This window comes from Diceros bicornis, chromosome 25 (genome assembly GCF_020826845.1).
Source record: "Diceros bicornis minor isolate mBicDic1 chromosome 25, mDicBic1.mat.cur, whole genome shotgun sequence".
In the NCBI taxonomy this organism is placed as follows: domain Eukaryota; kingdom Metazoa; phylum Chordata; class Mammalia; order Perissodactyla; family Rhinocerotidae; genus Diceros; species Diceros bicornis.
In genome coordinates, this window is record NC_080764.1 from 46,471,317 (window position 1) to 46,496,129 (window position 24,813).

General features: G+C 42.3%; 1 protein-coding gene across 1 annotated transcript in view; it reads right to left on the reverse strand.

The window, feature by feature from the left end:
* The window catches only part of TRHDE (thyrotropin releasing hormone degrading enzyme), a 343,309-nt gene extending 334,377 nt beyond the window's left edge, over positions 1 to 8,932 (reverse strand). The window contains exon 1 of the mRNA XM_058568845.1: positions 8,031 to 8,932. Coding sequence (XP_058424828.1) covers positions 8,031 to 8,932 — 902 coding nt within the window. The remainder of the gene's footprint in view (positions 1 to 8,030) is intronic.
* Positions 8,933 to 24,813: the final 15,881 nt, after the last annotated feature.

Below are 24,813 nucleotides of genomic sequence, written 5' to 3' on the forward strand. Positions count from 1 at the left end.
TACAAAAATCCATGACAAAAAGGGAAAACATGTGAAGAAGTTACATTCTCCTAAAGCAGGGTCTCTCCATCCCTGCCCCCCGACGTTCAAGGTTGCATAGTTATTTGTCGTCAGGGGCTGTCATGTGCACTGAAGGACGTTTAGCAGCATCCTTGGCCTCTACCACTAGATGCCAGGAGCACCTCCTCCCCCCAGTTGTGACAACCAAAATATCTCCAGACACTGCAGATGTCCCCTGGGGGGCAAAACTGGCCCAGTTGAGAACCACAGGCCTTAAGAACTGAAGGAAGGCTTTACGGAGGAGGAAGTAGTGAACCTTCTTTAAGGTTCAGGAAAGGTGAGCAGTTGGCTACAGGTAGCACAGAAATAAGCCTTTAAAAAAGCTTTGACTCACACATGAAGTTGGTGCCCTGTCTGCTGTCTTACAGACTCTGGTATCGTCAGATCTCAGTATTGCCAGTCCTTTTCCAACACCTCGCTCACCCTGGATGCCCTCCTTTCTAACAAAGAGAGCCAGTCTCAGGCTTGTCTGCTGGGCTTCAAAAATATAATTTTGTCTTCGCTGTATGTATTTTAGGGTTGCCTTCAATTGATGGAAATGAGACTTCTTTTCTGCTTACTGTCATTAAACACATCAAAGAGGCCTCTAGAGAAGGTGATTTGGAGCAGAAAATAATGAGCTTGGTTTCTGAGTAAATTTGAGGTGAGTTTAAGGTGGTAGCAGGACACCAAGTAGAAGAAATACAAAACATTAACTAAAAATAGAAAGCACTTTAATATACGGTCTGGATATGAAATACATATGTAAATACAGCAAGAAGTAAAATAACACAGCAGGAAGCAGAAGGTAATGGGGACAAGTATTTTGTTTTTCTACTGCTTTCTTAAACAAAATCATTTTTATCTTTTAATGAATCCCTCTATTATCATAAAAATTTCCACTTCCAAAAGTGACAACCTGGAAGCGTTGTTCCAAGAATGTCACTTTAGCATAACTAGAAAAACATGGATAATATACATGCATTTTAATTCTCTTCTATCTAAAATAAATTACTTGATTTCTTAACAACTTGTCTATTTGACATTTTGGTTGTGCTAAGAGGGAGAGCTTAAAGCTCTCTGTTGCCTCTGAAGGATATAGAGAATTGATTTCTTCTTATTTCTGCGGAAGTTCACTAGGCAAGCTACTTGTGTCAAGTCATTATGATAAGATTCAGCAGAAGTAATGCATTAACGTTGGTTGATATTGCCAACAAATTACAGTGTGTGATACAAAACAATTTCTGTTCCATTATTTTCAGATTGCCTTTTTATAAAGTTAAAATATGCAGAGGAAACAAACATTTGCATAACACTGTTAGTACTCAGATTGATTCTTTTGATTTTTCACTGTGGAACCCACCAAAACCAAGAGAACCTCACAAATGGCATGATGTATTTGAGAGGTTTCCACTTGGGCCACATCTACGCACACCACACGTACAGCACAGTGAAAAATGATCTTCAAACTTGCTTCAATTGCAATCTGCCTGGTGTTGGCAATAGTTTCAGATTGGTAATGAAAACTCCCAAGATCTAAAGAAAAGTTTCAATGGACCATTTAGTTACTATTCAACTGTTTGTAGTAAAGGGACTCAGTTACAAGGTCATGGAAGTTACACGTGTCCCATTTAAAGTTAAGGTTGTTAATCAAAATGCAAATTATTACTCAACGACAAAACATTTTAAGCCAAAATGGGTCGTTGTTTAGACTGTGTGCCTTTATGTACTTCAATGAGTCATTAAGCCTCTGCCATTTCAGAAGAGAAGTACTCCTGCTGAATATTCAGTGCTCTAACAAGTGTGCAGTCTACTTTTTTTAAATAACCATTCTAGTAAACTAAAAACATAATGCAATAATGCCAGCAATATGTACGTAGGAAGTGCTGCATATGTGAATAATCGTGTTATAAAAACAGGGCATAATATTCATAACTGTTTTCCTATTTATGTACTAAACACTCATCAACGAATCCTGAGTACTTGATCACCATCGATGAAGAGTATCATAAATGCTCTAAAATTACTTTCCCAGGCCATAACATTAGGTTTTCAGAAGAATAAATAAATTAGCATCTGAGATTCATTTATTTAATATTGGAAAAAGGCAAAGCATGCCTTCTTATGAAGTGCTGGTACCGTCAGAGCTCACAGAAAGTCGTGAAAACAGGATCTAATGACTCACGAGCCTTTCCCTCCTACTGGAGGTTCTCTATGTGCTGTGCTGGCTCCACTCCTGACCCTCCAGTCTCTGGTTTGTGCTGTTGTCACTGCTGACAGAGAGAGTGCCATATCAAGAGAGCTGTGTGTTCCTTCCTTTTCACACACTATTCCTGCTCCTTCAGCCCTCTCCATCTCTCGGGGTCTGGACAAGCATGGGGTTTCTCTAGCTGTGAAATACCATAGCCTTTCTGCTGGCTCTCTTCTTCACCGTGGAAGGGCTCTGCTTCCTACCGCACCCCCCCATCTTCAATTACCAATTGTCAGACGTTGTTCTAAGTGCTTTATTACTTAACTCATGTCATCTTCACAGTAACCTTATGAAGTAGGGTATCATTACCTCCATTTTCCAGATGAGGACACTAGACCCAGAACTATTAGGAAACTTGGCCAAGGTCATAAAGCCAGTAAGTGGCACAGTCAGGACATGAACCCAGGTAGTCTGGTTCCAGAGTCCTGAACACACTAGATACACACACTTCTGCATCCAGCAACACAACCAAAAGTGGCTGAACCTATTTTTAAAAGAGATGAAAAGTAACCAACAGCAGTAATTTTAAAACTTCATTCTTTTTCCATCCTCTTATTTTTTTTTTTTTTTTTTGAATTGTGCAGTCATGAGGAAAGATCTGAATAAACTAAAACTTCCACCTGAAAGTTAACCTAGGTCTGCACTGGGAGGAATCAGTTCACCCCTGTCCCTGCACAACTAGTTCCAGAGCTCCTTAGGCCCTGGAGCCACTATTTCAGAGCCTGAGAAGGTGCACCTGGAGGCAGGGAGGGCAGGAGGGTGAGCCCGAGGCCCTTCGCCCCAATTCAGCTACACCCAATCTCGCCAATCTTACTCTACCTCACAGCCCCATCACTTCCATCCAGCTGTGCTTGTGTGAATTATTTCAGATTGTCCTGGAAACTGAGAAAAGCAGGAGTATTTTTCATCTTTATATTCTTCCAAATTCTACGTAGTAAAATTCTGTCAGAGAGAGCATCCACTGTCTAGAGGCAAAAAGCAAGATTGATTGGGACTTTGAAAAACTCTGGAGGAACCCAGGCACTATGGTAAATCTGAAAGGATGTAAAGGATGCACAAATAATTAAAAGGATGATGAGGATGATAACAATCACGAGGATTATTGCTGCTGGTGGGTGGGAGCACCGGGTGACGAGGGACGCCCTTCCTAACAGACTGGGACATATCTATGTATGAAAGGTAAACTATTTCTTCCTTGCTCTTTTATGTCATTCTTTGAAGTCATGCTTAAAGAAGTGAGTCCTATTCTTGTAATCTTATCTACCAAATGTCACCATCCTCAAGCAAACCTAAACTGTTGCCCTGAACTGTTGTCTCAAGTCCATCCACATACACAGTGGCAAAAATTGGTTTGAGGAAATAAACATGTTTTGCAAACCAAACAAATACCAGGAAACCAGTCACAGGTCCATCTTGGTTTGAAAGAGATCCAGAGCAGATAGGCCCTGTTTGGAGTCACTTTGAATAAATAAAAACAGGTGCACTAGTTTAACTCTTTCAAAGGAAGTGTATACTTTATTACTATCCACAGTGATCAAATCAGATGTCACCAGGGAAAACACAGCCAGAAAAATGCCAACTGTATGGGTTTTCCTCCTGAATGAGTCATTATTAAATGGTCAAGCTTTTTTTTTTTTTTAAATATTTTCCAGATTTGGTTACTGGTGGCCTTCTGAATTACAACCGAAGTCCAGCACTGCACTCTGTTTGGCATTTAGTATGTGTGCCAGACATAAAAACAGTGAGCTAGGTCCATTAAGGACTCATATCAACAGTTTTCACAGAAACAAACAGTTGTCACAGATTTTCAGTTCAGAGCCTCCCAGAGACGGATAAAAGGCCATCTACCCCAACTTGCTCACGTAAAGATATCTCCTCCCCAGAATGAATGGGAGAAATGAGGCTGCTTCCAACAGAAAAACAATGTGGTGATTTTCTTCTTTTTATTAAATATCATGATTATTAATTCATTCCAGAAAAAGTACAAGGCATCAGATCATGTACACTAATGCCACAAAAGATCAAATGCCCACCTGTCATGTTCTCTGTGCTCTCCATAAGACTTTTGCAAAAGAGTTTTTTGCAACTGTCTTTGAGAACCACAATGTTATTTTCCCATTTTACTTGGAGATCATGGTTTCTCCTAAATAATCCTTGATAGATAAACACCTCCTATTTTCATCGTCTCCTGTCACTGTGGCGTGTTATAGACCCAACTGTAGTTTCTCAAAGAAAAACAGTCTCCCTTTTGAAAGTGAATAAAATGTTCATTTACTTTGGGTAGATTTCCTCTTTCAATTTGACCATCTGGATCTAAATTGAGGTACCCTACTTTGAACATGGGTATGCTCACCATCTGGCCACCCCAAAGCGGCAATTACTTCAGGTAAATGAACATTTCACCAAATTCTAAGCAAGCATATTCTAAGGTAGGATACCACAGCGTAAATACACACCCTCTTTATCTGCCTGTTACACACCTATTTGGGGAAAAAGTGAATATGTGCTCTGCCTAATAGAGATAATTTATTGCTGTGTGTAAACATTTAAAATTTAAGAGAATCTGTTTATTTTCAATATTCGACAAGTGGTTGTTGAATTTTCCCTTCAGCCAAACGATCAACCAAGAGGAGAGGATTTGCCTCAAGTAGAGGAACGGCGGGCTTCGCTGGGAAGCTTGTCTTCCAGCCTTTCCCTGCTGCAGTATGGGAACCAGGAGAGGCAAGTCTTCCCTGTAGGACAAAACCAGGCCCCTCCAACACCCAGTGGGCGATGAAACCTGCCAGGAGCAAAGCTGTACAGCACACGGTGGAATCTAATCTTCCTGCCCTCAGCCAGGTTCTCTCTCAGACCTCTGAGGGGCGAGTCAAGGAATCAGATTGACTGGGTATTGATGAGCTGTTTCCACATGGGCTAAGTAAGGTGGACTAAACCGTAGTATTGCTCTTTTAAATATTTCAGGTTGCTCAATGTGACTCCCCATTGGCAAATTAAATATTTATTTTCATTACAGAAATCATCCAGTAATTAAATTGGCAAAAATTATGACTAACTAAAGACCAAGACATTTAATCATTAATCAAGCGAAAATCTAAGCTTGCATCTGTGTCCTTTTGAAAGCACGTTTTAAAATGTCAATTTACATTCCATTTGGGCGACAAAATCATCACCAATAAAAGTCCAACCCTGAGTTCCTGATATTGGTGTGTTTAAAATTCTCCAAGTAGCCACAGTAAGAACAACAACCAAAAAAATAAAGGTTTAATATACGTAATGTTGACATAATTGTGAAATGATTTATGAGATTTCTCTTGCCTTATCAACTCCAGTAGAAACATCCAAGAAATTATCATATTCACTCTGGAATTGAAGGAAAAAAAAAAGAAAAGAGGAACAAGGACTTTCTCCACGATGCTGTTCAGAAACACTGAATCCTGCATTTCTCTTGGGATGCAGAGTTTAGCCACATGTGCACTAGGTAAAACTCTCGACCAAGTGATTTACATCTTTGGGATAAAGCGCAGGAGATTATTTGAATACAAATATCCACAAGGGGTGCGAGAACTCAGTCAGGGGTTGAGCAGAGAGCTGGTCTTTCAAAGATGCCTGTTAATTTGAAAGCACTGACTGAAACAAGCTCAGTTCCACCAAATATATTTTGGCGTGGTTCAAAAAACAGGATTTGTTGGAAGTATTTATTTCACCACAGCAAGCTTTATCAGTAATAATATGCAACTCCCATTACCAACATTTTGACATTACAAGTTTGTCTCTAAACCTAACATTCAAATTTGCCTTCTATAACTTTTCCCCATATTTGATATGATTGTGGGTTTAAAAACACACGTTTAATCTGTACTCTTTAGAATACGTTGGCAGAAGTGATGGAAGGGAGTTTTAAATTATCCACATCTGATCTTAGGAGTTTGAAAGTCAATAATTTACACATTCACTTACAGGAGGCTTTAAGTATCATACAAATACTAAAGCCCTGGGCAGCTCATTTATACAAAGTCATTTCACAGCTTTCTATGCATAATAAAACGTTTGTGTTCTCCCATAACACACTGAAATTTCCCCAGCCTCTCATATAATAACATCTTCTGAGAGTTTCCGGACACCAGGAGCCCTGGTCCAGGGATCAGAAAACCAAAGTTCGAGTCCCAGGTCTCCCTGGATCAACCTGCTGACCTCAGGCCCCCTGGGCTGCTCTGAGCCCAAGTTTTCTGCTGTTGCCAGAATCACTTGAGAACAGGCAAGGCTCTGCCAGTGGCATCATGACTAATCTCCAACCTGCCACCACTTCTAAGGTTGTCAATTTCATTTCTAAGTTCATTTTAGTTGTTCGCCGGCCCTATAGTCATTTAATTAACCAAAGTTAGGGCGAAAAGCAAGAATCACTTGTTTATTCATTCACCGATATGCTTGAAGGGCTTACAACCACTGGACACTCATCACAGCTAACCTTTATGGTGGAGCCTCTGTATGCCAGGTATCCGGCTAAGCGCTTGTCAGTGCATTAGCTCAGGGACACCTACAACAACTCCTGGGCGATGGTATTATTATTACCAGCCCCAAGTTAAAAGTAGAAGTGCAGGCTCTGGAGCAAGAGTGCCTGGGTCTAAATATCTGCTTTGTGGGCTCACTGTGTGACAAGTCACCTGACTTCCCTGTGCCCCACTCCCCCACCTGTAAAACCAGCAGTGTTGATAGCACCTATCCTATAGGGTTCCTGTAAGATTGAGTTAATCCACCCTGCTCAGTAAGCACTGGTGGTAGTCATTGTCAGGAACTGGTGACTTAGCTTAATCAGCTTCCTCAAGGTTCACCGGAACCAGAGTTGCAGCTGGGATTCAAACCCAGGTCTGTTGGACTACAAAGTCTGAGCTCTAAACAAGGGGTGAAAAGCCCCACAGCCTCTCAAAGAAATAAAAATCGAATACTGCCCAAATCTAAAAAGCATCAAAGACACTCACTAACAAGGCATTGGATTCTGGAGCCAGCTTTCCCTGCTTTCAGCACTGGAGTCATCCCCAGAGGCAGCAACGCACGAACAATCGGAGTCACTGCCTTAGGCGAGAGCCGGCAGCACCTGCGAGGGCATTTCTCGCTGGCATTGGCCACGGCAGCCGCCACCCGCGCTCCTGCCCCATTAGTCTGTCACCGGACCGGCTCTTACTGCTCCGAATCTCAACTTTCAGTTCTGGAAAACTTTATGCAGCCACAGCCCATCCTCTGTTGCGCGCCTGCCAGTTCACAGGCGAGGCGGACCTGTTGGAGGGGCGGCCTGGATGGTGCCCTGTCCTGTCCTGCCCTGCCCTCTTCCCGGGATGCGCGGCTGCCCTGGCCTCTGGCGCTCACGTATTTTCCCTCGACGGTAACTCGGCAGGCTTTTCATGTCACCCACGCATGGCTCACATTACACACTACCCTTTAAAAAAAGAGCTGTGCGCCCCTGCTGGGTAAGGAACTTTGACCGGCGGATCGGGGATTCCACAATAGGGGAGGGGGTGGCATTCATTGTTTGGCACTGGTGAGTTCGTGGAGTTGGCAGCAGTGAGAACCTAGGCATCTTGGAGACCCCGAGGGTCCTGGGTGACGGTCCCACCTCACCTTCGCTTCCTTCCCCCACCCCTCGCTTCCCGGTATCGGAAACCAGCGGGTCCCGGGGGTCGCCGGCGCCCAGCAGTTAGAGCAGCTCGGCGGGGTGGGGCGGTGCCGGGGACCGCCTCCCTCCTACCTTCTCTCCCCGTGGAGCACGTAGGAGCTGCGGAAGAAGCCCAGGAGCTCGTTCTCGATCAGGGCGTTGTAGATGATCTTCAGGTTGTAATTCCTCTGCGCGTCCAGGGTCCTATTCAGCACCACCACCAAGACCTGGGTCTGCGGGTAGAAGAAGAAGCCGGCCACTGGGACAGCCCCGGCCACCCGGTCCTCGGCCACCTGCACCTTCTCGACCGCCACCCGGGAGGCGTGCAGCACGACGTAGCGGGTGGCGTTCCGGCACGCGATCTCCACGTTGACCTCCCCGGAGAAGGTGAAGTTCTCCATGAAGGCGGTGAGCATCAAATTGTAGTGCAGCGGCTTGAGGTGGCCCGACAGGCGCGGCTGCGTCCAAGGCTGCCACCGCTCGCGCTCCTCCTCCGACGGCGGCGGGGCAGACGGGGTCCCGGGGGCGGCCTCCCCTCCTGCCTCGGGCTGCGCGGAGTCCCCGCCGGCGTGGTGGTCGCGCCGGGCCGCCCCTGGAAGGCTCCGGTTGCCGCCGCGCGCCGGGAAGCCGGCGGGGCCGCCGTCGGCGCCGGGCGTCTCGCGCGCCCCGCACTCGGCGAAGCGCAGGCTGAGCAGCACCGCGAGCATGGTGACCGCGAGCAGCGCCACGGTGGACACGGCGAAGGCCAGCACGAGCCGCTTGTGCACCGCGATGTGGCGCTCGGTGGTGCGGGGTCGCACCCCCGCGGAGTCCGCCCACGGGTCCGAGAGCCCCCTGCCGCCGGCCTGGAGCCCGGCGCCGTTCTCCCCCATCGTGGCCGCGAAGGGTGATCTCTTCTCAGCCCCCTCCTCCTCCTCCTTCTTCTTCCTCTTCTTTTTCTTCTTCTTCTTTTTCTTCTCCTCCTCTTGCGCCCCCCGCTCGCCGTCCAGAGCCATCACAGTGCCTCCTCCTCCTCCCCCGCCCTCTCCGGCACCCCCCGCGGGAGAGCCACCCGGGCCAGCGCAGACATTAGAGAGCGCACGCGGGCCGAGGGCGCGACGCCAGCTGGGACCCTGGGGATGCTGGCCCGGGTTCTTTTAAGCCGGGTTCGGGCCGCAGGCGACAGGCGCGTCGCCCCCCATCAGCCCCGCCTCTCTCCGGACGCCGGCGGCCGGGGCGCGGGGCGGCGAGCTCTGGGACGAGCCCAACTTGGAAAGCGTCTAGCCCGCCCCAGCGCGCTACTTCTCCGGCGGGCGCCGGGCGCACGGGCACGTGCTGCCCCCACGCCTGTGCGCCTGCTGCTCCCGGCTCGCCCTCGCCTGCGCTGAGCTGTCGCCTGGCTTTCCGCGGGAGCCTTCCAGCGGGTCGCCGGCTGTAAAGGACAGGGAGCGGTGGGGAGGGAAGTTAGGGCTGCCGCTTTCCCTCCCCAGTCCAGCGGCGGCGTTCAGCCTTCTGGGTGGGATGTGCTCGCAGAAGCAGTGGCGGTGACAGCAGCGGAGGCGCGGGAGCCATGCACCCCTCAGCCGGGGACGAGAGGATGGCCAGGGAGGAAGAGACCGGGTGCACCAGCCGGGTGAAGTCCCAGGGCCGCAGAGCTGCGCTGGGAATCTGCCCTGGAGAAGCCTTCTCCTCCACCCTCGACACTTTAAGCCGCGGTGGCGGCAAACGGCGTGAGGTTGCAGATCCGACAGCGAGCCTCCCTTGTTCCGACGTTGCTCTGACCTCCGGAGATGACAAGTGAGCAAGAAGAGTCCGGCCCGGCCATCCCCTTCAGGTAGCTGAAGCTCCGGGTTTGCTCTGTACCCCCGTGGGGAGAGCCGAAGTGCGTGTGTGCGAGTGCGTGTGCATGTGTGTGTGCGCGCGCGCGCGTGTGTGTATACACAGGCTCCGCGTCTAGATTGCCAAGGCTACTGTGGCCGCATTCAGGGACTGAAACTCCCCGGGAAAGGCAAAGGAGAGAGGAGAGAGGCGAGGCGGCAGCGCTGGCGGGAGGGCGGGGAGCGGCTGGGCGGCAGAGGCAGGCAAAGGAGGTTAGAGAGCTTTTCTCCGCTCTGTCACAGCAGACACCCACACCACAGAGGCGGTTGCTGAGCCGCCTGCGAGAAGTACATCGTAAATCGTTAGCGCCACGAGCCCGCAGTCACCCCTCTTCCCCACTCCGTAGCCCCACCGCGCCAACCCGGAGGGATCCTTGGAGCCTTTGGCCATTAACACCCAGAACAGAGGAGGATCCTGCTGGGAAGACAGGGCTGTGTCAGATTTCACATCAAGCTCGCCAGAGGATTTGGAGGATTGCATGTATATGGAAATAGATTCTCCAGAGCCTGACTACATCATTATACTGTGCAATGTGTCCAGGTGTGCCGCTCTAAAAGAAGGGTTAGCAAGGAAGCCTTAGAATCCTCCGGAAGTAAAGGCTAACGAAAAGAGATATTTTCCCCATGGAATAATTTCCATTTTTAGATTGGGGAAATGATTAAAATATAATGCCTACAGTGTAACATGCAGAATCAGAAACTTGAGACTGAGAAAGGCTGGGGCTATAAGCCCTGTTACTTTAGACCTACTAGACCAGCGGACAAATATAATCCACATTGGTCAGTTTTCACTTCACCTAGCCACAATCACTGTTTGTGCAGTCTCCAGTGTTAGCATGAAAATTGTGTAAACTTCTTTAGAACAGTTACCAGTAGGAAGTGTTTGCTGACAGCAGGAGGACCAAAACAGTTCACAGACCGTGGGCTGTCTATGGACTCTTGTCCAAGTTTACAGAAGTAGTAAATTATAGTGCAAAGTGTGTATGAGTGTATGGGATATCCAACCCATATAGAATTTGTGTGAATAACTCTAATTGGAACAATATTCAGAAAACAGCCACCCCAAAGGGAGCAGCTAAGAGGCCGGAGTCTCTGGCTTTTAATAAAACAAAGTGTGATGGGCTTCAGAGTCAATAAAAGAATAAAGTGCAGAATAAAAAGAGAAGGAAGTCATTTCTTTTTACGTTTCTTTCACATCTTCAAATCTCGAAGGCATTTGAAAAATCGCGAACGTAAGTATTTTTTTTAAGAAAAGGAATGTTTAACGCTACTGGCTTTGGAGTCCTGAAAATATACAATTAAAATATTAGGTTTGGCTTTAAAAGCATGACCAGAGAGAAAAGACCAGATACACATCAACTTTAGTCTGACGGCCTCTGAAAATACAGCCCTGCTGGTGAAGCTCTTTAACGTTTACCCCGAGATGGGATGCATTCCCAATGCCATACATTCTAAATGTCCGTTTGAATCACTTTTAAACGATGATGAAAAGAACTGCCAGGGTGGGATTTTTTTAAGCATGTTGTATGTGGGCCGTTAGCAACAGACCAAGGGAAATGCCACATTCTGTTCAAGTTACTTTTTTCTGCGCCGTTTTTAAATCTCTGTGCTCTCGCTGTCCATATGTGTCTGACTGTATGAATGTTAAGAATTGAGAAGTCGGGGTTCCTTAGTGTGTTTTCACAGAATCAGGAGATAAAGCACAGGCAGGCAAAAAGAGCTGTGTGACTCCTGGCAGGTCACCAGACTTCTCTGACCTCAGGGTACTAATCTGGCAATTCAGGATTATTGATCTAAAGTTCATGGATTTAACTCATTAGGATTATCAGAAGGATCTGGACTCATCCCCCAGAAGTCTGAGGACCACTACCTAAATGAAGAGGTTACCTGCTAAGGGATCTTTAAGACCTCTCTCTAAAATGATATTAGTCAAGAAAAGATTCAAATAAGGTTATTTCTGTTCTTTGTATTTTATCAATGTGTTTATGTACTTCTGAAAATTACTACAAGGCAACTCTCAAATATTTTGGAATTAAAGAATGTATTTACCTACTAGTAAAGTCTGTACTGACTGTGGTTAAATTAGTGGAGGGATCGTCTTTGAGACCCAAGTGAAGTGGACATAAGCTTATTAAAATGTTGATTCTCCTGTATTGTAACTTTACCCAGTAAACTCAATACCAAGGTCCAGTGGGTAAATACTTCTTCCTTTCATGTCGATGTTACAAAAGGGTCCCCAGTGAGTTTTTGTTTTTTTTTTTTTAATTTCTGAGAGTATATAGTACCCTTCCCCTGAGAAGCAAGCACTTTGGTAAAATAATTTTTTAATATTATTTTTCTAGAGAATGTCCATTCTGCTCTCAAACAAAAAAAAGGCAAAATTTCAGGTTGTGTACCTAACAAAAATATGAAAGGCCTGACTCACTAATGTTCCTCTGCAGAAGCGGCCTTTGGTGAGCAGATCACGACACAGAGTCTTGACTTGGCCGTCGGCAGACCCGTGCAGTGGGAGCACCGTGCCTGAGGCTTCTCTCAGAACACGGTTACCATGGGGAGAATTTCATGATTAGTTTCTTTAGCTAATACGTGTCTTTAAAGCCATTTTGTGGCCATATTTGATTTAGGAGCTAGTAAAAGTGAAAACAGTCTGAATGTTTAATATACAGGAGCCCAAATAGAAGTTATGTTTAATTAAATTTGCACTTTGGTCCTGTAAATAGTCAAAACGAACTATCATCAGTGACTGCGCTGGCTGCAGAGTCTTCACTCTTTGATTGTTTACACTTGAACTGCTTTCTTTCTTTTCACACTGGTTTGTAGGTAGAGGCACAACTTAGGTGTCCTTATATACTTAGCCCTTCAAGTATGATCAGCACTTCACATCCAGAAGCAGCTTGTCAGGAGAAGGAACCAGATCCCAACTTGGTGTCACCTCCCTATGTTATCCTAATCTAGGTACTTAACGAGCTCAATTTCTTGATGTGTTAATGTACAGGACTTACACTAGGTAACCTCAGAGGTCTCTTCCAGTTCTCAAAGTCTATGAAAGAAGTTCCAATGCTAATACACCGGTCTCTTTACGCTCTCAAGGGATTTTAATTAATCTTCGCCAATGAGAAGCAAAAAATTCCATTAAAAACTAAAAGTTTAATATGTAAAGAGACTTTATAAAAATGCACTGTACTAGCAAAAGCGTAGGGGGAAAAAACACGCCTGCTACTCTGGCGGTGACAACAAGACTGATGCACTTTATGAGAGGGATGTGTTCCTGAAGACCTCACAAGACTAGAGACCAGTGCTGACAACAAAGGATGGGGGTCCTGTTTACCTGCTGAAGTGGTGCCGCCATGTGGCCATCATAAAAAAGCAGTTTGAAATTGGAGATTGTGATAATCTGATGACATTTTTAATTTGGGGAAACTAACATTATTGTAAACTGTATTCATATTTTTACATTACGTAATTTCAAACTTTCATACTATTTGACCACTGCATCTGTCGACATTGCTGATGAGTTACATATAAGAAATACCCTTCTAGATAGAACATTCCTCAAGATCTTAAAGATGGAAAGAGGAGAATTGTTTAAAATTAGCCGTAATTGAGACAGTGCAATTTCATAATATCTTTGGTTTGTCAACTACAATTAACACCCTGATTTAACTGTTAGTTGTCTGAATTCTGTTTATTTAAAAAGATTAATTTGAATGGAAATTATATCTAAATTTGATTATGACTTTTTTCTCACATAAAAATCTATGAAATTATAAAGTAGTTTTAAACATTCCCTAACCTATTAATATATTAGTACATGTTATTAGTCCTAGGAAAGTCTTACAATTACGCTTAACACCAAAACAGAACACATCTGTATAAGAAGGGCCTCTCTAGATGGCAAAGATAAGGAGAAGCATAACCAGATGTCCTTAATGTCATTCCAGTTCCAGCAGGAAGTGTTCTACCCAGAGGAGAGCATGAGGGTCTCAAGAAAGTCGTCCGGCTCTTTGGGGGTTCCGACGCTGGAGTAAAACTATTCAGTGTTCACTGTGGGCACTCTTCTTTATGATCGCAGTATGAAAGCCTCATAAAAAGGCAAAGAATATATCATGAAGTGTTTACAGTTTATTCCTGAAACCTGCAAACATAGTATACACCAAATTCTCCAAGCAGAAAGAAGTTGGCTAAATTTCCAGAGACGTTTCTGTTGAATTTGTGAATTTGTCTAGTAGCTCAAGAAATGGAAATAGTAAATATACCGACATAGTTTTTACCATGAATTTAAGTTGTTCAAATCCATGTTTCTAGGTAGATATGGCAGGAAGAATTACTACTAATAATAATAATAATAGCTAAGATTTTTTAAGGGCTTACCTTGCACCACGTATTTGTCTAAGCACTTTGTATTATTTAATCATGAAAATAACCCCATGAGGTCAATAATGTTAATTACCCCATTTGACAAATGAGAAAACTGAGGCTCAGAGAGATGAACTTTACCTTGCCCAAAGTCCTTTAATTAGTGGTGGCAGAGCTGGAACTCCAAAGGAGGCGATGTTACTCCATCACCTGTGCACTTAACCATTATGCCATCCCAGCCCTGAAAGGGGAGCCAGGGGTGAGCCATCCAGCTGCACAGTCGATATGCGCTGCACAAATCGTGAGGTCAGTGCTGGCAGAGTGCTGGAGGTATGGCACTGAACCAAACAGCCGTGGCCTCCACTCTCTTGGAGGGTCCAGGGCTCCACTCGATAAGTCCTGTGTGACAGTGTTAACTGAAATGAATAGAGAAAGTGTAGTATGACCCTGAGCAGAATGATAATTATAATTTTATAAAATAATGACAGAAAGAAAAAAGGAGAGCACTATTCATCCTGGACTGAGAACTAGGTAGTTGAAAGACTTGACCATAGCTTATTTTCATACTGCAGACCAAGCAGTTGATATGCCTTAGAAATCTTGCCTTTTGAATGCATTAAAAAAAGGTGTCTTTGACTTTGGTTTATTTGACAACTCAAATTTACATGATTTGAATGGTGTCTCACCTCTTTCAAACCATGAAAAGTATCTGCTTCAAAGGCACACTTATATAGATATTAAGGTAAAGTCACATAAAGACATAAAATATCCAGCTTTATTTCTTCCGTATGTATTTCTAATCCATATGTTTTTTTCTTTTTTCCAGTCATTTATTCATATTTCTTCCATTTAATAATAAAATATATTGTTTATCTCTTAAAACCTGCACCTACTGCAAATAGACATTTGTTTGATATATAAATGTTCATCACTACAGCTCTTTAAATGAGGTAATCACAATATTTTCTTAAATTTGAGTAGCAAATGATCATTATAAATGGGTTGGTAAAGAAATTAGGAGAAATATGGTGAATTTTTTCTCTTTAAATAATGAACTATCACTAACCTTGAGGTCATATACCTGTATGTGAGTTTTTGAAAGCTGATTTTGATCTACAGTGTTTTTTATTTTTGATAGTATAAAATATATAATATATCATTTTCAGTCAGTATTCTAGTCAAAGATGCAGTCATTTCTGAATGAGAAACATATTTTCTATTAAAAGATATTTCACAAGCCAAATATATACATATTACACAATAATAGCAAAAATTAAAATTGCTTTGTTTTTCAACCTACTTTGAAACTAGGAAAAAAGATGAATCATAATATTTCCATTCAAGTTTTAGGCCTGTGCATGAATAACATCTCTCTTAATCATGAACTGAAGAAGAGCTTCTTTTTTGGTCTGTATCCTCTCCTTGCTCATAACCAGAGATGTTTGCCAGCAAAGACCCTGTTCCTCCCACCACTCAGCACTATAGCTAAGGACCCTCCAAGCCTCTTTACTTTCAGGGTCTATACCATGGCAATGCCAATGTCATACCATTTCTTCTTTCTCTATACATGGTTTTCTGAGACGGTTTACCCATTCACATCCAGAAGTACTCTCCAGGTGCCTTAAAATTTAGGTAAAATATGTATTTGGAGATCCAAAAATTATTCTTGGAATTCAAACAATTAAACTTTTGCTAAAATGCTTTTTTCTTGGTGGCTTAAGTTATTTATATGCTACTACTACAGATATTAAAAGTCTAAATATATCATTATACTATAACTATTATAATGTTAAATAGGTTATTTTTCTGTGTGTGAGGAAGATCAGCCCTGAAATAACATCCATGCCAATCCTTCCTCTTTTTGCTGAGGAAGACTGGCCCTGGGCTAACATCCATGCCCATCTTCCTCCACTTTATATGGGATGCTGCCACAGCATGGCTTGACAAGCGGTGTGATGGTATGCGCATGGGATCCGAACCCCAGGCCGCCAGCAGTGGAGCGCATGCACTTAACCTCTCTGCCACGGGGCGGCCCCTTAAATAGGTTATTTTTTACATTTATGTTAAGAGCCTTAAGTGCTAGGCACTATACAAAACATGAGAAAGAAATGGCCATGATTTATTGCCATACAATGGTCATGGAGTCTGCATCTGGAAAAAAAACCTCCCTACAAAAGAATGACAGCAATACTCAGACTACTAACTCTTTTGAAAATAATCAGTTGCTTGATTAAATGAAACATTTTTCACTCCAAAACAGTCTGTAGGAGAAAAAGCAACAAACCTGACTATGAATGTATTATTAGTATATTAAAATTTGGATGACAGTTTCATGAAATAGGTTTAATTCTCATAGTAAAATTGCTTTGGTATAAAAGTTGCCTGTGATCTTCACTTTTGTCACTTTTCTCTTTAGTGCCATCTTGTGGGTTAGCCAGTAACAATAAATAGATAGAGTTTTGAGTTTGGGTTGGTTTTTTTTCCCTTGCTGTGTTAAAGCTAGTCTTAGAAAGTACTGCAGTAAAACTCAGATGTGCAGCAGATTCTCTGTTTTCTCCAAGAAACAACGACTTCACTAGAAGATATTTGCCATAATTCTGCAACTGGCCATTCCAGACACCAGAACAGTTTCTCAGAGGAAATATTGGAGGCTACCCAAAAATCAATGTTCATTTACAGAATAATCACCAAACTTATCTTGGATAACATAAGTGGCAAGCTCTGACTTGCAATTTTTCCATGAGAAAAATGTTTTCTTAACTCAGTATCATCATTTCTACAACAATGTCCCATGAGAATTGATTCTAGATGATTCCAAATGCTGCTTAATCCTGTTTTAGAAAAAGCTTCCGTATCTGGGTTAGTCTTGTATGCAGCTTACTTCTAATATCAGATTGAATTTTCATTATTACCTTACTCAGTTTATTTTTTTAATTATGCAGTTATAAGGGAATAAGGAAAAAGTATAGTATGTACATCTCTTTTATTAGAGACACACAGGAAATGTGTCATATATTCTCTAACATCCTCCATATATTAGAGTTGCTATAATAATCTTTCAAATAACGAAACAAAAAAGAATAGTTTCTCCTCTTTGAAACACCTAAACATGTTAGAATTTATTGGTAAGTTTATTTGTGGTAGGATGGAGAAATAAATTTTGAAGTTGCATTTATGGAGTCATTTCAGAGCAAGTGAAAATCATGTGTAATCTGGTCACTTTGAAAGTGTAAATGTCCATATCTGAACTCCTCCTGCCCTATTAGGAGTGGAAGGTTGTTACCATGTGTTATTTGAAGCGTCATTTTCCCTGGAACGCACAGGAAGGCCTTAGGTTTGACCTATAACCTGAATGCCATAAGCTCAGTTGTCTATGACGGAAGGACACCACCACCAACAAAAAATTTTGAATATTTTTATAGACTTGCTAAAACCTTATTACAGAACCAAAGCAGCCTAACATTCTCAGTAAGGCTGCAAAAACCTTAGAAGTTAACTTCCTAGTCATTTTTAACTTGAGCAAGTCATATGCTTTGTCTCTAAAAATATATTGTGCTTTCCAGTTCAGGAAACGCATTTTCATCATTAATCTTTGCCCCCTTTGATATTTGAGTTATCCGTGATGTTCTGACACATACTCGTTTCCCATGGATTTGGTATAGGAGCAAATTAAAAGGTGCCTTACAAGGGCAACGTTCAATCTACAGTCCTCCATCTAACCTTTGCATGGCTGTCGTTGAACAAGTCCTGGTTCTTAGAATTGAACCTAAAAAAAAAAAACTGGGGAAAGGACTTTCTTCTTGTCTGGGGACCATGAAAAGCTGTGGCTGTTTTTCCGCTCCTGATCTAGTAATGCAAGTGTGTCTTCCCTCAGTTCACACTGAATAGCCTGCTCTGTAGCGGCATCCAGAAGATTCCCTGGACCCTTGCTGCTGTTGGCAGTGTCGGCCTGCACCATATGCAATAAGGTGTTCCTCCATTCACCACACGGCTTAACTCCAGGGATGAATTTTAGCCTCTTCTCATTTTTATTATATTCATGTTAAATATGTGGGTTTTTTAAAACGTTACGAAGCAGCAGAACACATCTCATGTCTACTCTATTACAGATTCCAAATTAAGCAGATCCTAATTAATTTGGTTACATTATGTACCAACAGCCTTTCACTTTAATGTCAAAAGGCTTTTATGATCTCTATTCAGTTCCTCTTAAGGGGAGACCAAGCAAAATATTTACTTGACATTTCTGAGAATTTCATTTTCAGTTTCAAAGGATTATTTATTCTTTTAATCTTGAATGTGGAAAAGTAATGAATATTGACTCGTTTTTAGAAGCGCTAACCTTCAACTAGTTAAACTTAGTAAGTGATAGCTATTAATGTTCTCTTTTGTCTTCTAGACAGAAAATCAAAGCTATTCAAAGGATGTGTTTAAAATCAATGTATGTCCACAAGTTAACATTAATGTTTACACTTTCTGTGATCACTGTGTCTTATTTGGGTGTGTATGTGTCTTTATCTATATCCATCTATAAAGATATAGAGATAGATAGAAACAGATGGCAGAGGGATGTGTATTACTGCATGGTCTGAACGGAAGTGTTTTATTTGTTATGCTGCTCACCTGCAGGGTTATAAAGTGCACAGATAGTTCTCGATGCCACTCCTTCATTTTCAGTGCTGGCATGACAGCCAAATTAAACTGTTCACGTGTTGGTCATCCAAATCTATGATTCTAAAACCGTGATTATAGGATGGTGTCTTTATTTCTGCAGATTGACCTGTAGTAATTCTCTGTGTAGTAGAGTTGTACTGCAGTTCTCTTCTAAATGCTCAGTGTAGGAGCTACACCTTCTAGTATGGGCGGATAGTCAAGTCCTCGCAACTTTGTAACATAGAATCGGGACTAGGAATTGAACAGAATGAGCCCTCAGACCTGGTTGCCTAAGACTCAAAACGTTAATGCTCCTAACACACCTCCTAGGTATTAGCGAGTTGAAATTGCGTTAAAACAAGGGAATGAATTGTGCCTGGACCTCAGCCTCGCTTCCCCAGACCCCCTGCTTCTGCCCACCTGGGAGGCAGAGGGCTGGCTGCGGATCCCCCCCCCAACCCCCTCGCTCTTCCCAGGACTCCAGAAAGGATGGGACCTGAAGAGTTTTATCTTCTAGTGTTCCATTGTGAGCTGACTTAAATAATTCTTGCCAAAGTGCAGGATTCTTTAGTTCTTTCTCAAGAGGGCAAACTGAGAAGACACAGAAACAGGTCTAAATGAAGTGATTTTTTTAAAATTAATTCAAACAATAATGGCCTGAAAAAGCACTTTGAAATTTTCAATTGCCAGGCAATTGGTCCTAAACAGAAGAACATTCTAAATTATCTGCATGCTCTCATTCATTAGTGGAGAGCTCTTGCCCAAGGACTCACTTGCAGCGGTGATATATAGAACAGCATGAGATTTACTCGCCTTCCTCACACCTTTCTGCCCACAGACTCCACCTCCACGGAACTGAAGGTATGTCAGCAAGGACACGTGGTTCTAAGGGAAGGCTCACTAAGAACAGTACATAAAGTATTTAAAAGTAAAGAGAAAGGAGCGAATCCCGTATCTAAAAATGAAATTCTGTGGAAGGTGAATGTCGTTGACATCATTGCTTATTTATGGATAACCACTTAACGAGTAATCTGTAATTTCGTCCTAATCCTCAAAATAGGTTTCTGCCAGTCACGTAATCTCCTAGGGAGAAGTGTCTTATGAAATTATCACCTGATTTTGTAAAATGCAGACAACTGTAAACGAAACTGAATGCCCTTCATTTATCCAATAGCCATTCAAAAGTGTTATAGGTAATAAACAATAAACAAAATAACAAGTTAACAGTGCTTTAACTGACAGATGATTTTTCACACTCTTTGGAATACTGTCTGGTACCATCAATATGCAAAAAAATACAAACACTAGGCACTGTGGTTTTTTCTCAGAAAACCGTCATCTGCATCTTTGGTACTTATTTAAGAAGGGGGGAAAAGTGGGGATAAAATATCCTAGGTAGGTTCAAATTCTTATCTAAATCCTTCTTAAATTGTGCTTTTAAAATACCTAAGCTATTGTGTGAAATGGGTTTTAAAAAATAGTATTTAGAAATGACTTTCCACTTTATAATTACAAATTGTTATATACTTTATGGAAAGTAATTCAGCAACAGCTATCAAAATTCACAAATCTAAAAACTGTAGCAAGACTTCTGAGACATCCTGTGTTGTACCTGTAGGCATGACTCTCTTCTACTAGAATAAAAGCTTCTTCAGGGCAGGAGACATGTATATTCATTTATGTATCTGCAAAGCAAGCGAAGGCTCTGGAATATGCTGAACCTTTAGTAGGTATGTGTTGAATGAGTGAATGCTCCCTTCAGTAGCACGTGTCATCAGCTTCTTGGCCCTTATTGCTTCCTTCCCTGGTTTAGGCTCCTCTCCTTCTCCCTGCCCAGCACTCTTCAGCCTCTGTGACTGGTAAGGGTGCTCCTCAGCTTGGACTCTTGCCAATGGCCCTAGTGAGCCAACCTATTCAAGTTGGTCCCATAGCCAAGACCTTGCTCTTCTCTAGCTCTGGCCTAGAAACATGGCATCAGAGTATTTGTTGAAAGCATTTTTATCTACATTTTAGAAAGAATGAAGTAACAAGCAAAAACTATATCATTTTCCCTGAATAAGCCATTAGTGAGTAAGATCTAGAATGAGGATCTGATCCTCTCAGCTTCCATTTTGGAAACCAAAGTGATGTTTTCTCCTTGAGGGATAATTTGACTAGAAGTTGAGACAATTTAGGCCATACAATGGACTCATACTTTATACAGGAGTAGGATTCTGAAGTCAGCATATAAAGTAAGAAGCATCCATGGTCAAATTTGCTCTTGAAAAATCCCCTCTGTTATGCCCACAAAAGGCAGTGAACCATGGTTTTGTGTATCCATTCCTATCCAGCAATATGTACATGCAGATGTAAATATAAAGTATGCACAGTATATACAATATTTTCAGTATTTGTAATTATGTTGAATTTGAGTAAATGAAATACCCATATGCCGTGACTCTGCTGTTTTAGTAACACTGCTACCAATTCACTACTACATTTATATGATGCCAAAACAAGCAGCCAGTGCACAGTCCAGTTAAAAATGATGGTAATACCTGCCTGCCTTTCCTTGCAGCAGGAAGACAGTCTAGTGGGTGTCAGGGCCCACACAGAAGGGGATTTGGAGTGGACAGGAAGGCAGCTTGGCAGGAGTCAGGGCCCACACAGGGTGGGCTTCTAGCAGGTCAGAGGCCCAGTGGGATTGGCGATTGGCCATATACAGGGAGTCAGGTGTTTTAGTGCTAGAGAAAGAAGGAACAAATATGGAAAGGGGGAAAGTTCAGTTGAGCCCTGTGCTGTTGGATCATTGCATTGAGATTGGAAGAGTAGATATAAACATATAGTTTTATAGGTATGGGTATGTGAGTGAGTGTGTGTGTGTGTGTGTGTCCACAAGAGGATCTGAGAGCAATGACACCTCAGTAGCAATGAGCAAACTTAATGCCCAAGTTTTGGTTTCTGAATACAGGGCTCACTGGAGATTCTCAGGGTGGATTAGGGAAAGAATAAGATGAGCTTTGAACATATTGGTGTGCCAGATTATAAGAAATTAATTAAACATACCAAATCTAGAGCAATTTGAGTATCAAAATAAGTAATAAGAGTAATGGATTATAACCCACTGAATAAAATAAAAATCCATAAATCCACACTGAGATAATAAGTAAGTAGATAAATAAGATGAAAAGAAACTTTTTTATTGGAATTGCAACTAATAAATATAGAAGGAATTCAGGCAAGACACATCAAGGAATGCTAAAATTTGTGGAGAAAAGTAAGATGAGGAACAGGATTTTACATAGTATCAAAGTATCTTTCTACAAAATGTTTATTAATTACAAAGGAAAAGAAAAATTAACTTACAGTGGAGTAACCTAACAGATATCATCTGAATCAAGTCTTCCAAATTAACACCGTGGTATCAGGACGAGTTAATATGGTGTGCCTCCTGATCGGATGCAAGGAGAATACAGCATCACTTCTCTAATATTTCAGGAAAAAAAAAATTTCACCACCTGGTTATGATTAAGAGGAAACATCAGACAAACAGAAATTTAGAAAACCTCTATAAAATAATTGATCTTCAAAAATGTCAAGGTCATGAAAGTTAAGCACAGAGTAAGAATTCTTCCAGACTGAGGGAGACTAGGGAAACAAGACAGTTGAGTACAATGCGTTGTCCTGAGTTGGACCTTTTTGCTGTAAGGACATTATTAGACCACTTGGCAAAATTTGAATCAGGGGTCTGGGAGAAGGGTATTCAGGAATTTGTCATACTATTCATGCAACTTTTCTGAGAGTTTGACATTATTTGAAAATAAAAAGTTTAAAAAAACCCTCCATGCTTATTAGTACTTTTTTAAACTTCTGATGTGCAACTCTAAATTTATGCAAGCCAGGAAAGGAACATTGGTTGAAAAACAATAATAATAGCATCAATAGAGTGGCAAAGATGATCATATGATGTCAACTAACCAATTTTTTCACAACACTTTTTGGTTTTATCTACTCCCCTGGCATCCTGTAGGCACAGGTTTGCTCATTCACATCTTTCCCTTCTCATATCCCATGCACTCATTTTAAACACAGCAAAAGACATGTTGAGAATACCTTCTGCAACTACTTTTATCTTTTTCTTTCCTTTCCTTTTCTTCTTCCCTTCCTTCCTTCCTTCATTTATTTATGTTGGAAGCAGCATTCACCCTACTGGAAGAACCTAATGCTAAACATAAAATGCCTTTCTCGCCCTGCCCACCCCCATGACAGAGTAGCCTCAGATGCTGCTTTGAGGGGAAGATGATCACTCCACACTCCCCCTCCTCCCCTCCTCACCCACCCAGCACTCTCTTACGCCCCTTCTTCTTTATCACTATTTTCCTCTCTTCTCCCGGCAAAGGATGTAAAACTTCTTGAAATTAATTAAACAGACATGGACCTCCAGCAATTGTTCTTGCCCTAAAATCTAAAATACTCAAACTTCTCACTTAAAACATAGAAAGAAAGAAAATCAAGACTGTAAACATATCCCATTTTTAACTCTTTTTTTTTTTTTCTTCTACTCTCTAAACCATCTTCCTCTGCATTAAGTCAGGGCTCTGAAACAGTCTGCCACTCCAAACAGCACTTGTCAGGAATGTGGGAAATTGTTAAAAGAGAAGAAACTTTAGAATATCTAAATTCAAATTACCTTGACTACAATTGAAATAGCCACCATTCTTTGGTCATGACAGGTGAGGGGGAAAGAAGGCAACAACAAAGAGACCAAGATCTCAAGCAACATTCATATATCAGAAGCATCAGGGAAACAATGGCCCCAATTATGTTCTCTTGCCAGAACCTGCCTCACAGAAACTTGGGAAATATATTATTAGATAATCTAGTGCTTTCCTCCTTATAATCACTCTGATTCAGTGATGATGATGATGATAAAAACAAAGCAACTAGAAAGCACTATTTGTGGCCTCGTGAAAACCATTGCCAATATCTTCATGCCTTTGGAAATCCCTAAAGTCGAGAAGTATTGCAACTTGAACTGCACACCACATTTACTGGTCATTTCACATGATGCAGTGCTCACACACAGCTGGTGTGAATGCTGTTTTTTGATTTCAGCCAGAGAGCCACTCTCAGGAAGCCACATCTCTGTGCTGGGGAGGATCCTGAGTTGACAGTCTTCTGGCCCAGTATCTGCCTCGCATCTCTCAGAGGACTACAGGTCTCCTTAGAGATTTTGGGCGCCACAAGGAGGGGGCTGGGCTGTGTTCCCCGACTTAGATCAATCTCTTTGTAGCATGACCACTAACATCAGTGCTACATCACAAGGTTTCTTTTCTGAAACTTGTCAAGGTTATCAACCCTATTATTTATTTATGTATTTACTCATTCATTTATTTAGCAAATATTTATTAAACAATAACTTTATGCAAAGTACTGTTCTTGGCATAGTAAAGAAAATGAATTAAAATTCCTGACCTCATGGAGTTTGCCTTCTAATAGGGGAGACAGATAATAAAACATTTTTTAAGTAAAATAAATGGGGATAAGAGAAGGGATATAGAGAGCTGGGCCCAGGAAGAGGAGTTACAATATTAAATATGACAAGGAAGGCCTCACTTTTGAACAAGGCCTGGAGAAAGTGAGTATGCAGACAACTGAGGGAGAGGGAACAGCAAGCGCGGAGGCCCTGAGACGGGAGGGGTCTGATGTGTGTGAGATGCAAGGAGGCCTGTGTGGCTGCAGAGGAATAAGTTAGGGAGAGAAGAAAGCAGGTGGGGTCACAAAGCTAATGGGGAGCATGAGGTTTTGTAGGCCTTAATAAAGACTTCGGCTTTTATTCTGAGAGATGTGGAAAACTGTTGGAGAGTTGTGAGCTGAGGAATAACATAATCTGTTGTGAGTTCTAGAGAAATCTTTCTGGTGGATTTGATGAGAATTCACTGAGAGATTTTTAAAAAAGAGAGATAACAGTTTTGAGGCAATTGAAATAATCCACGCAAGAGGTCATTATGGCTTGGACCAGAGTGGCAGCA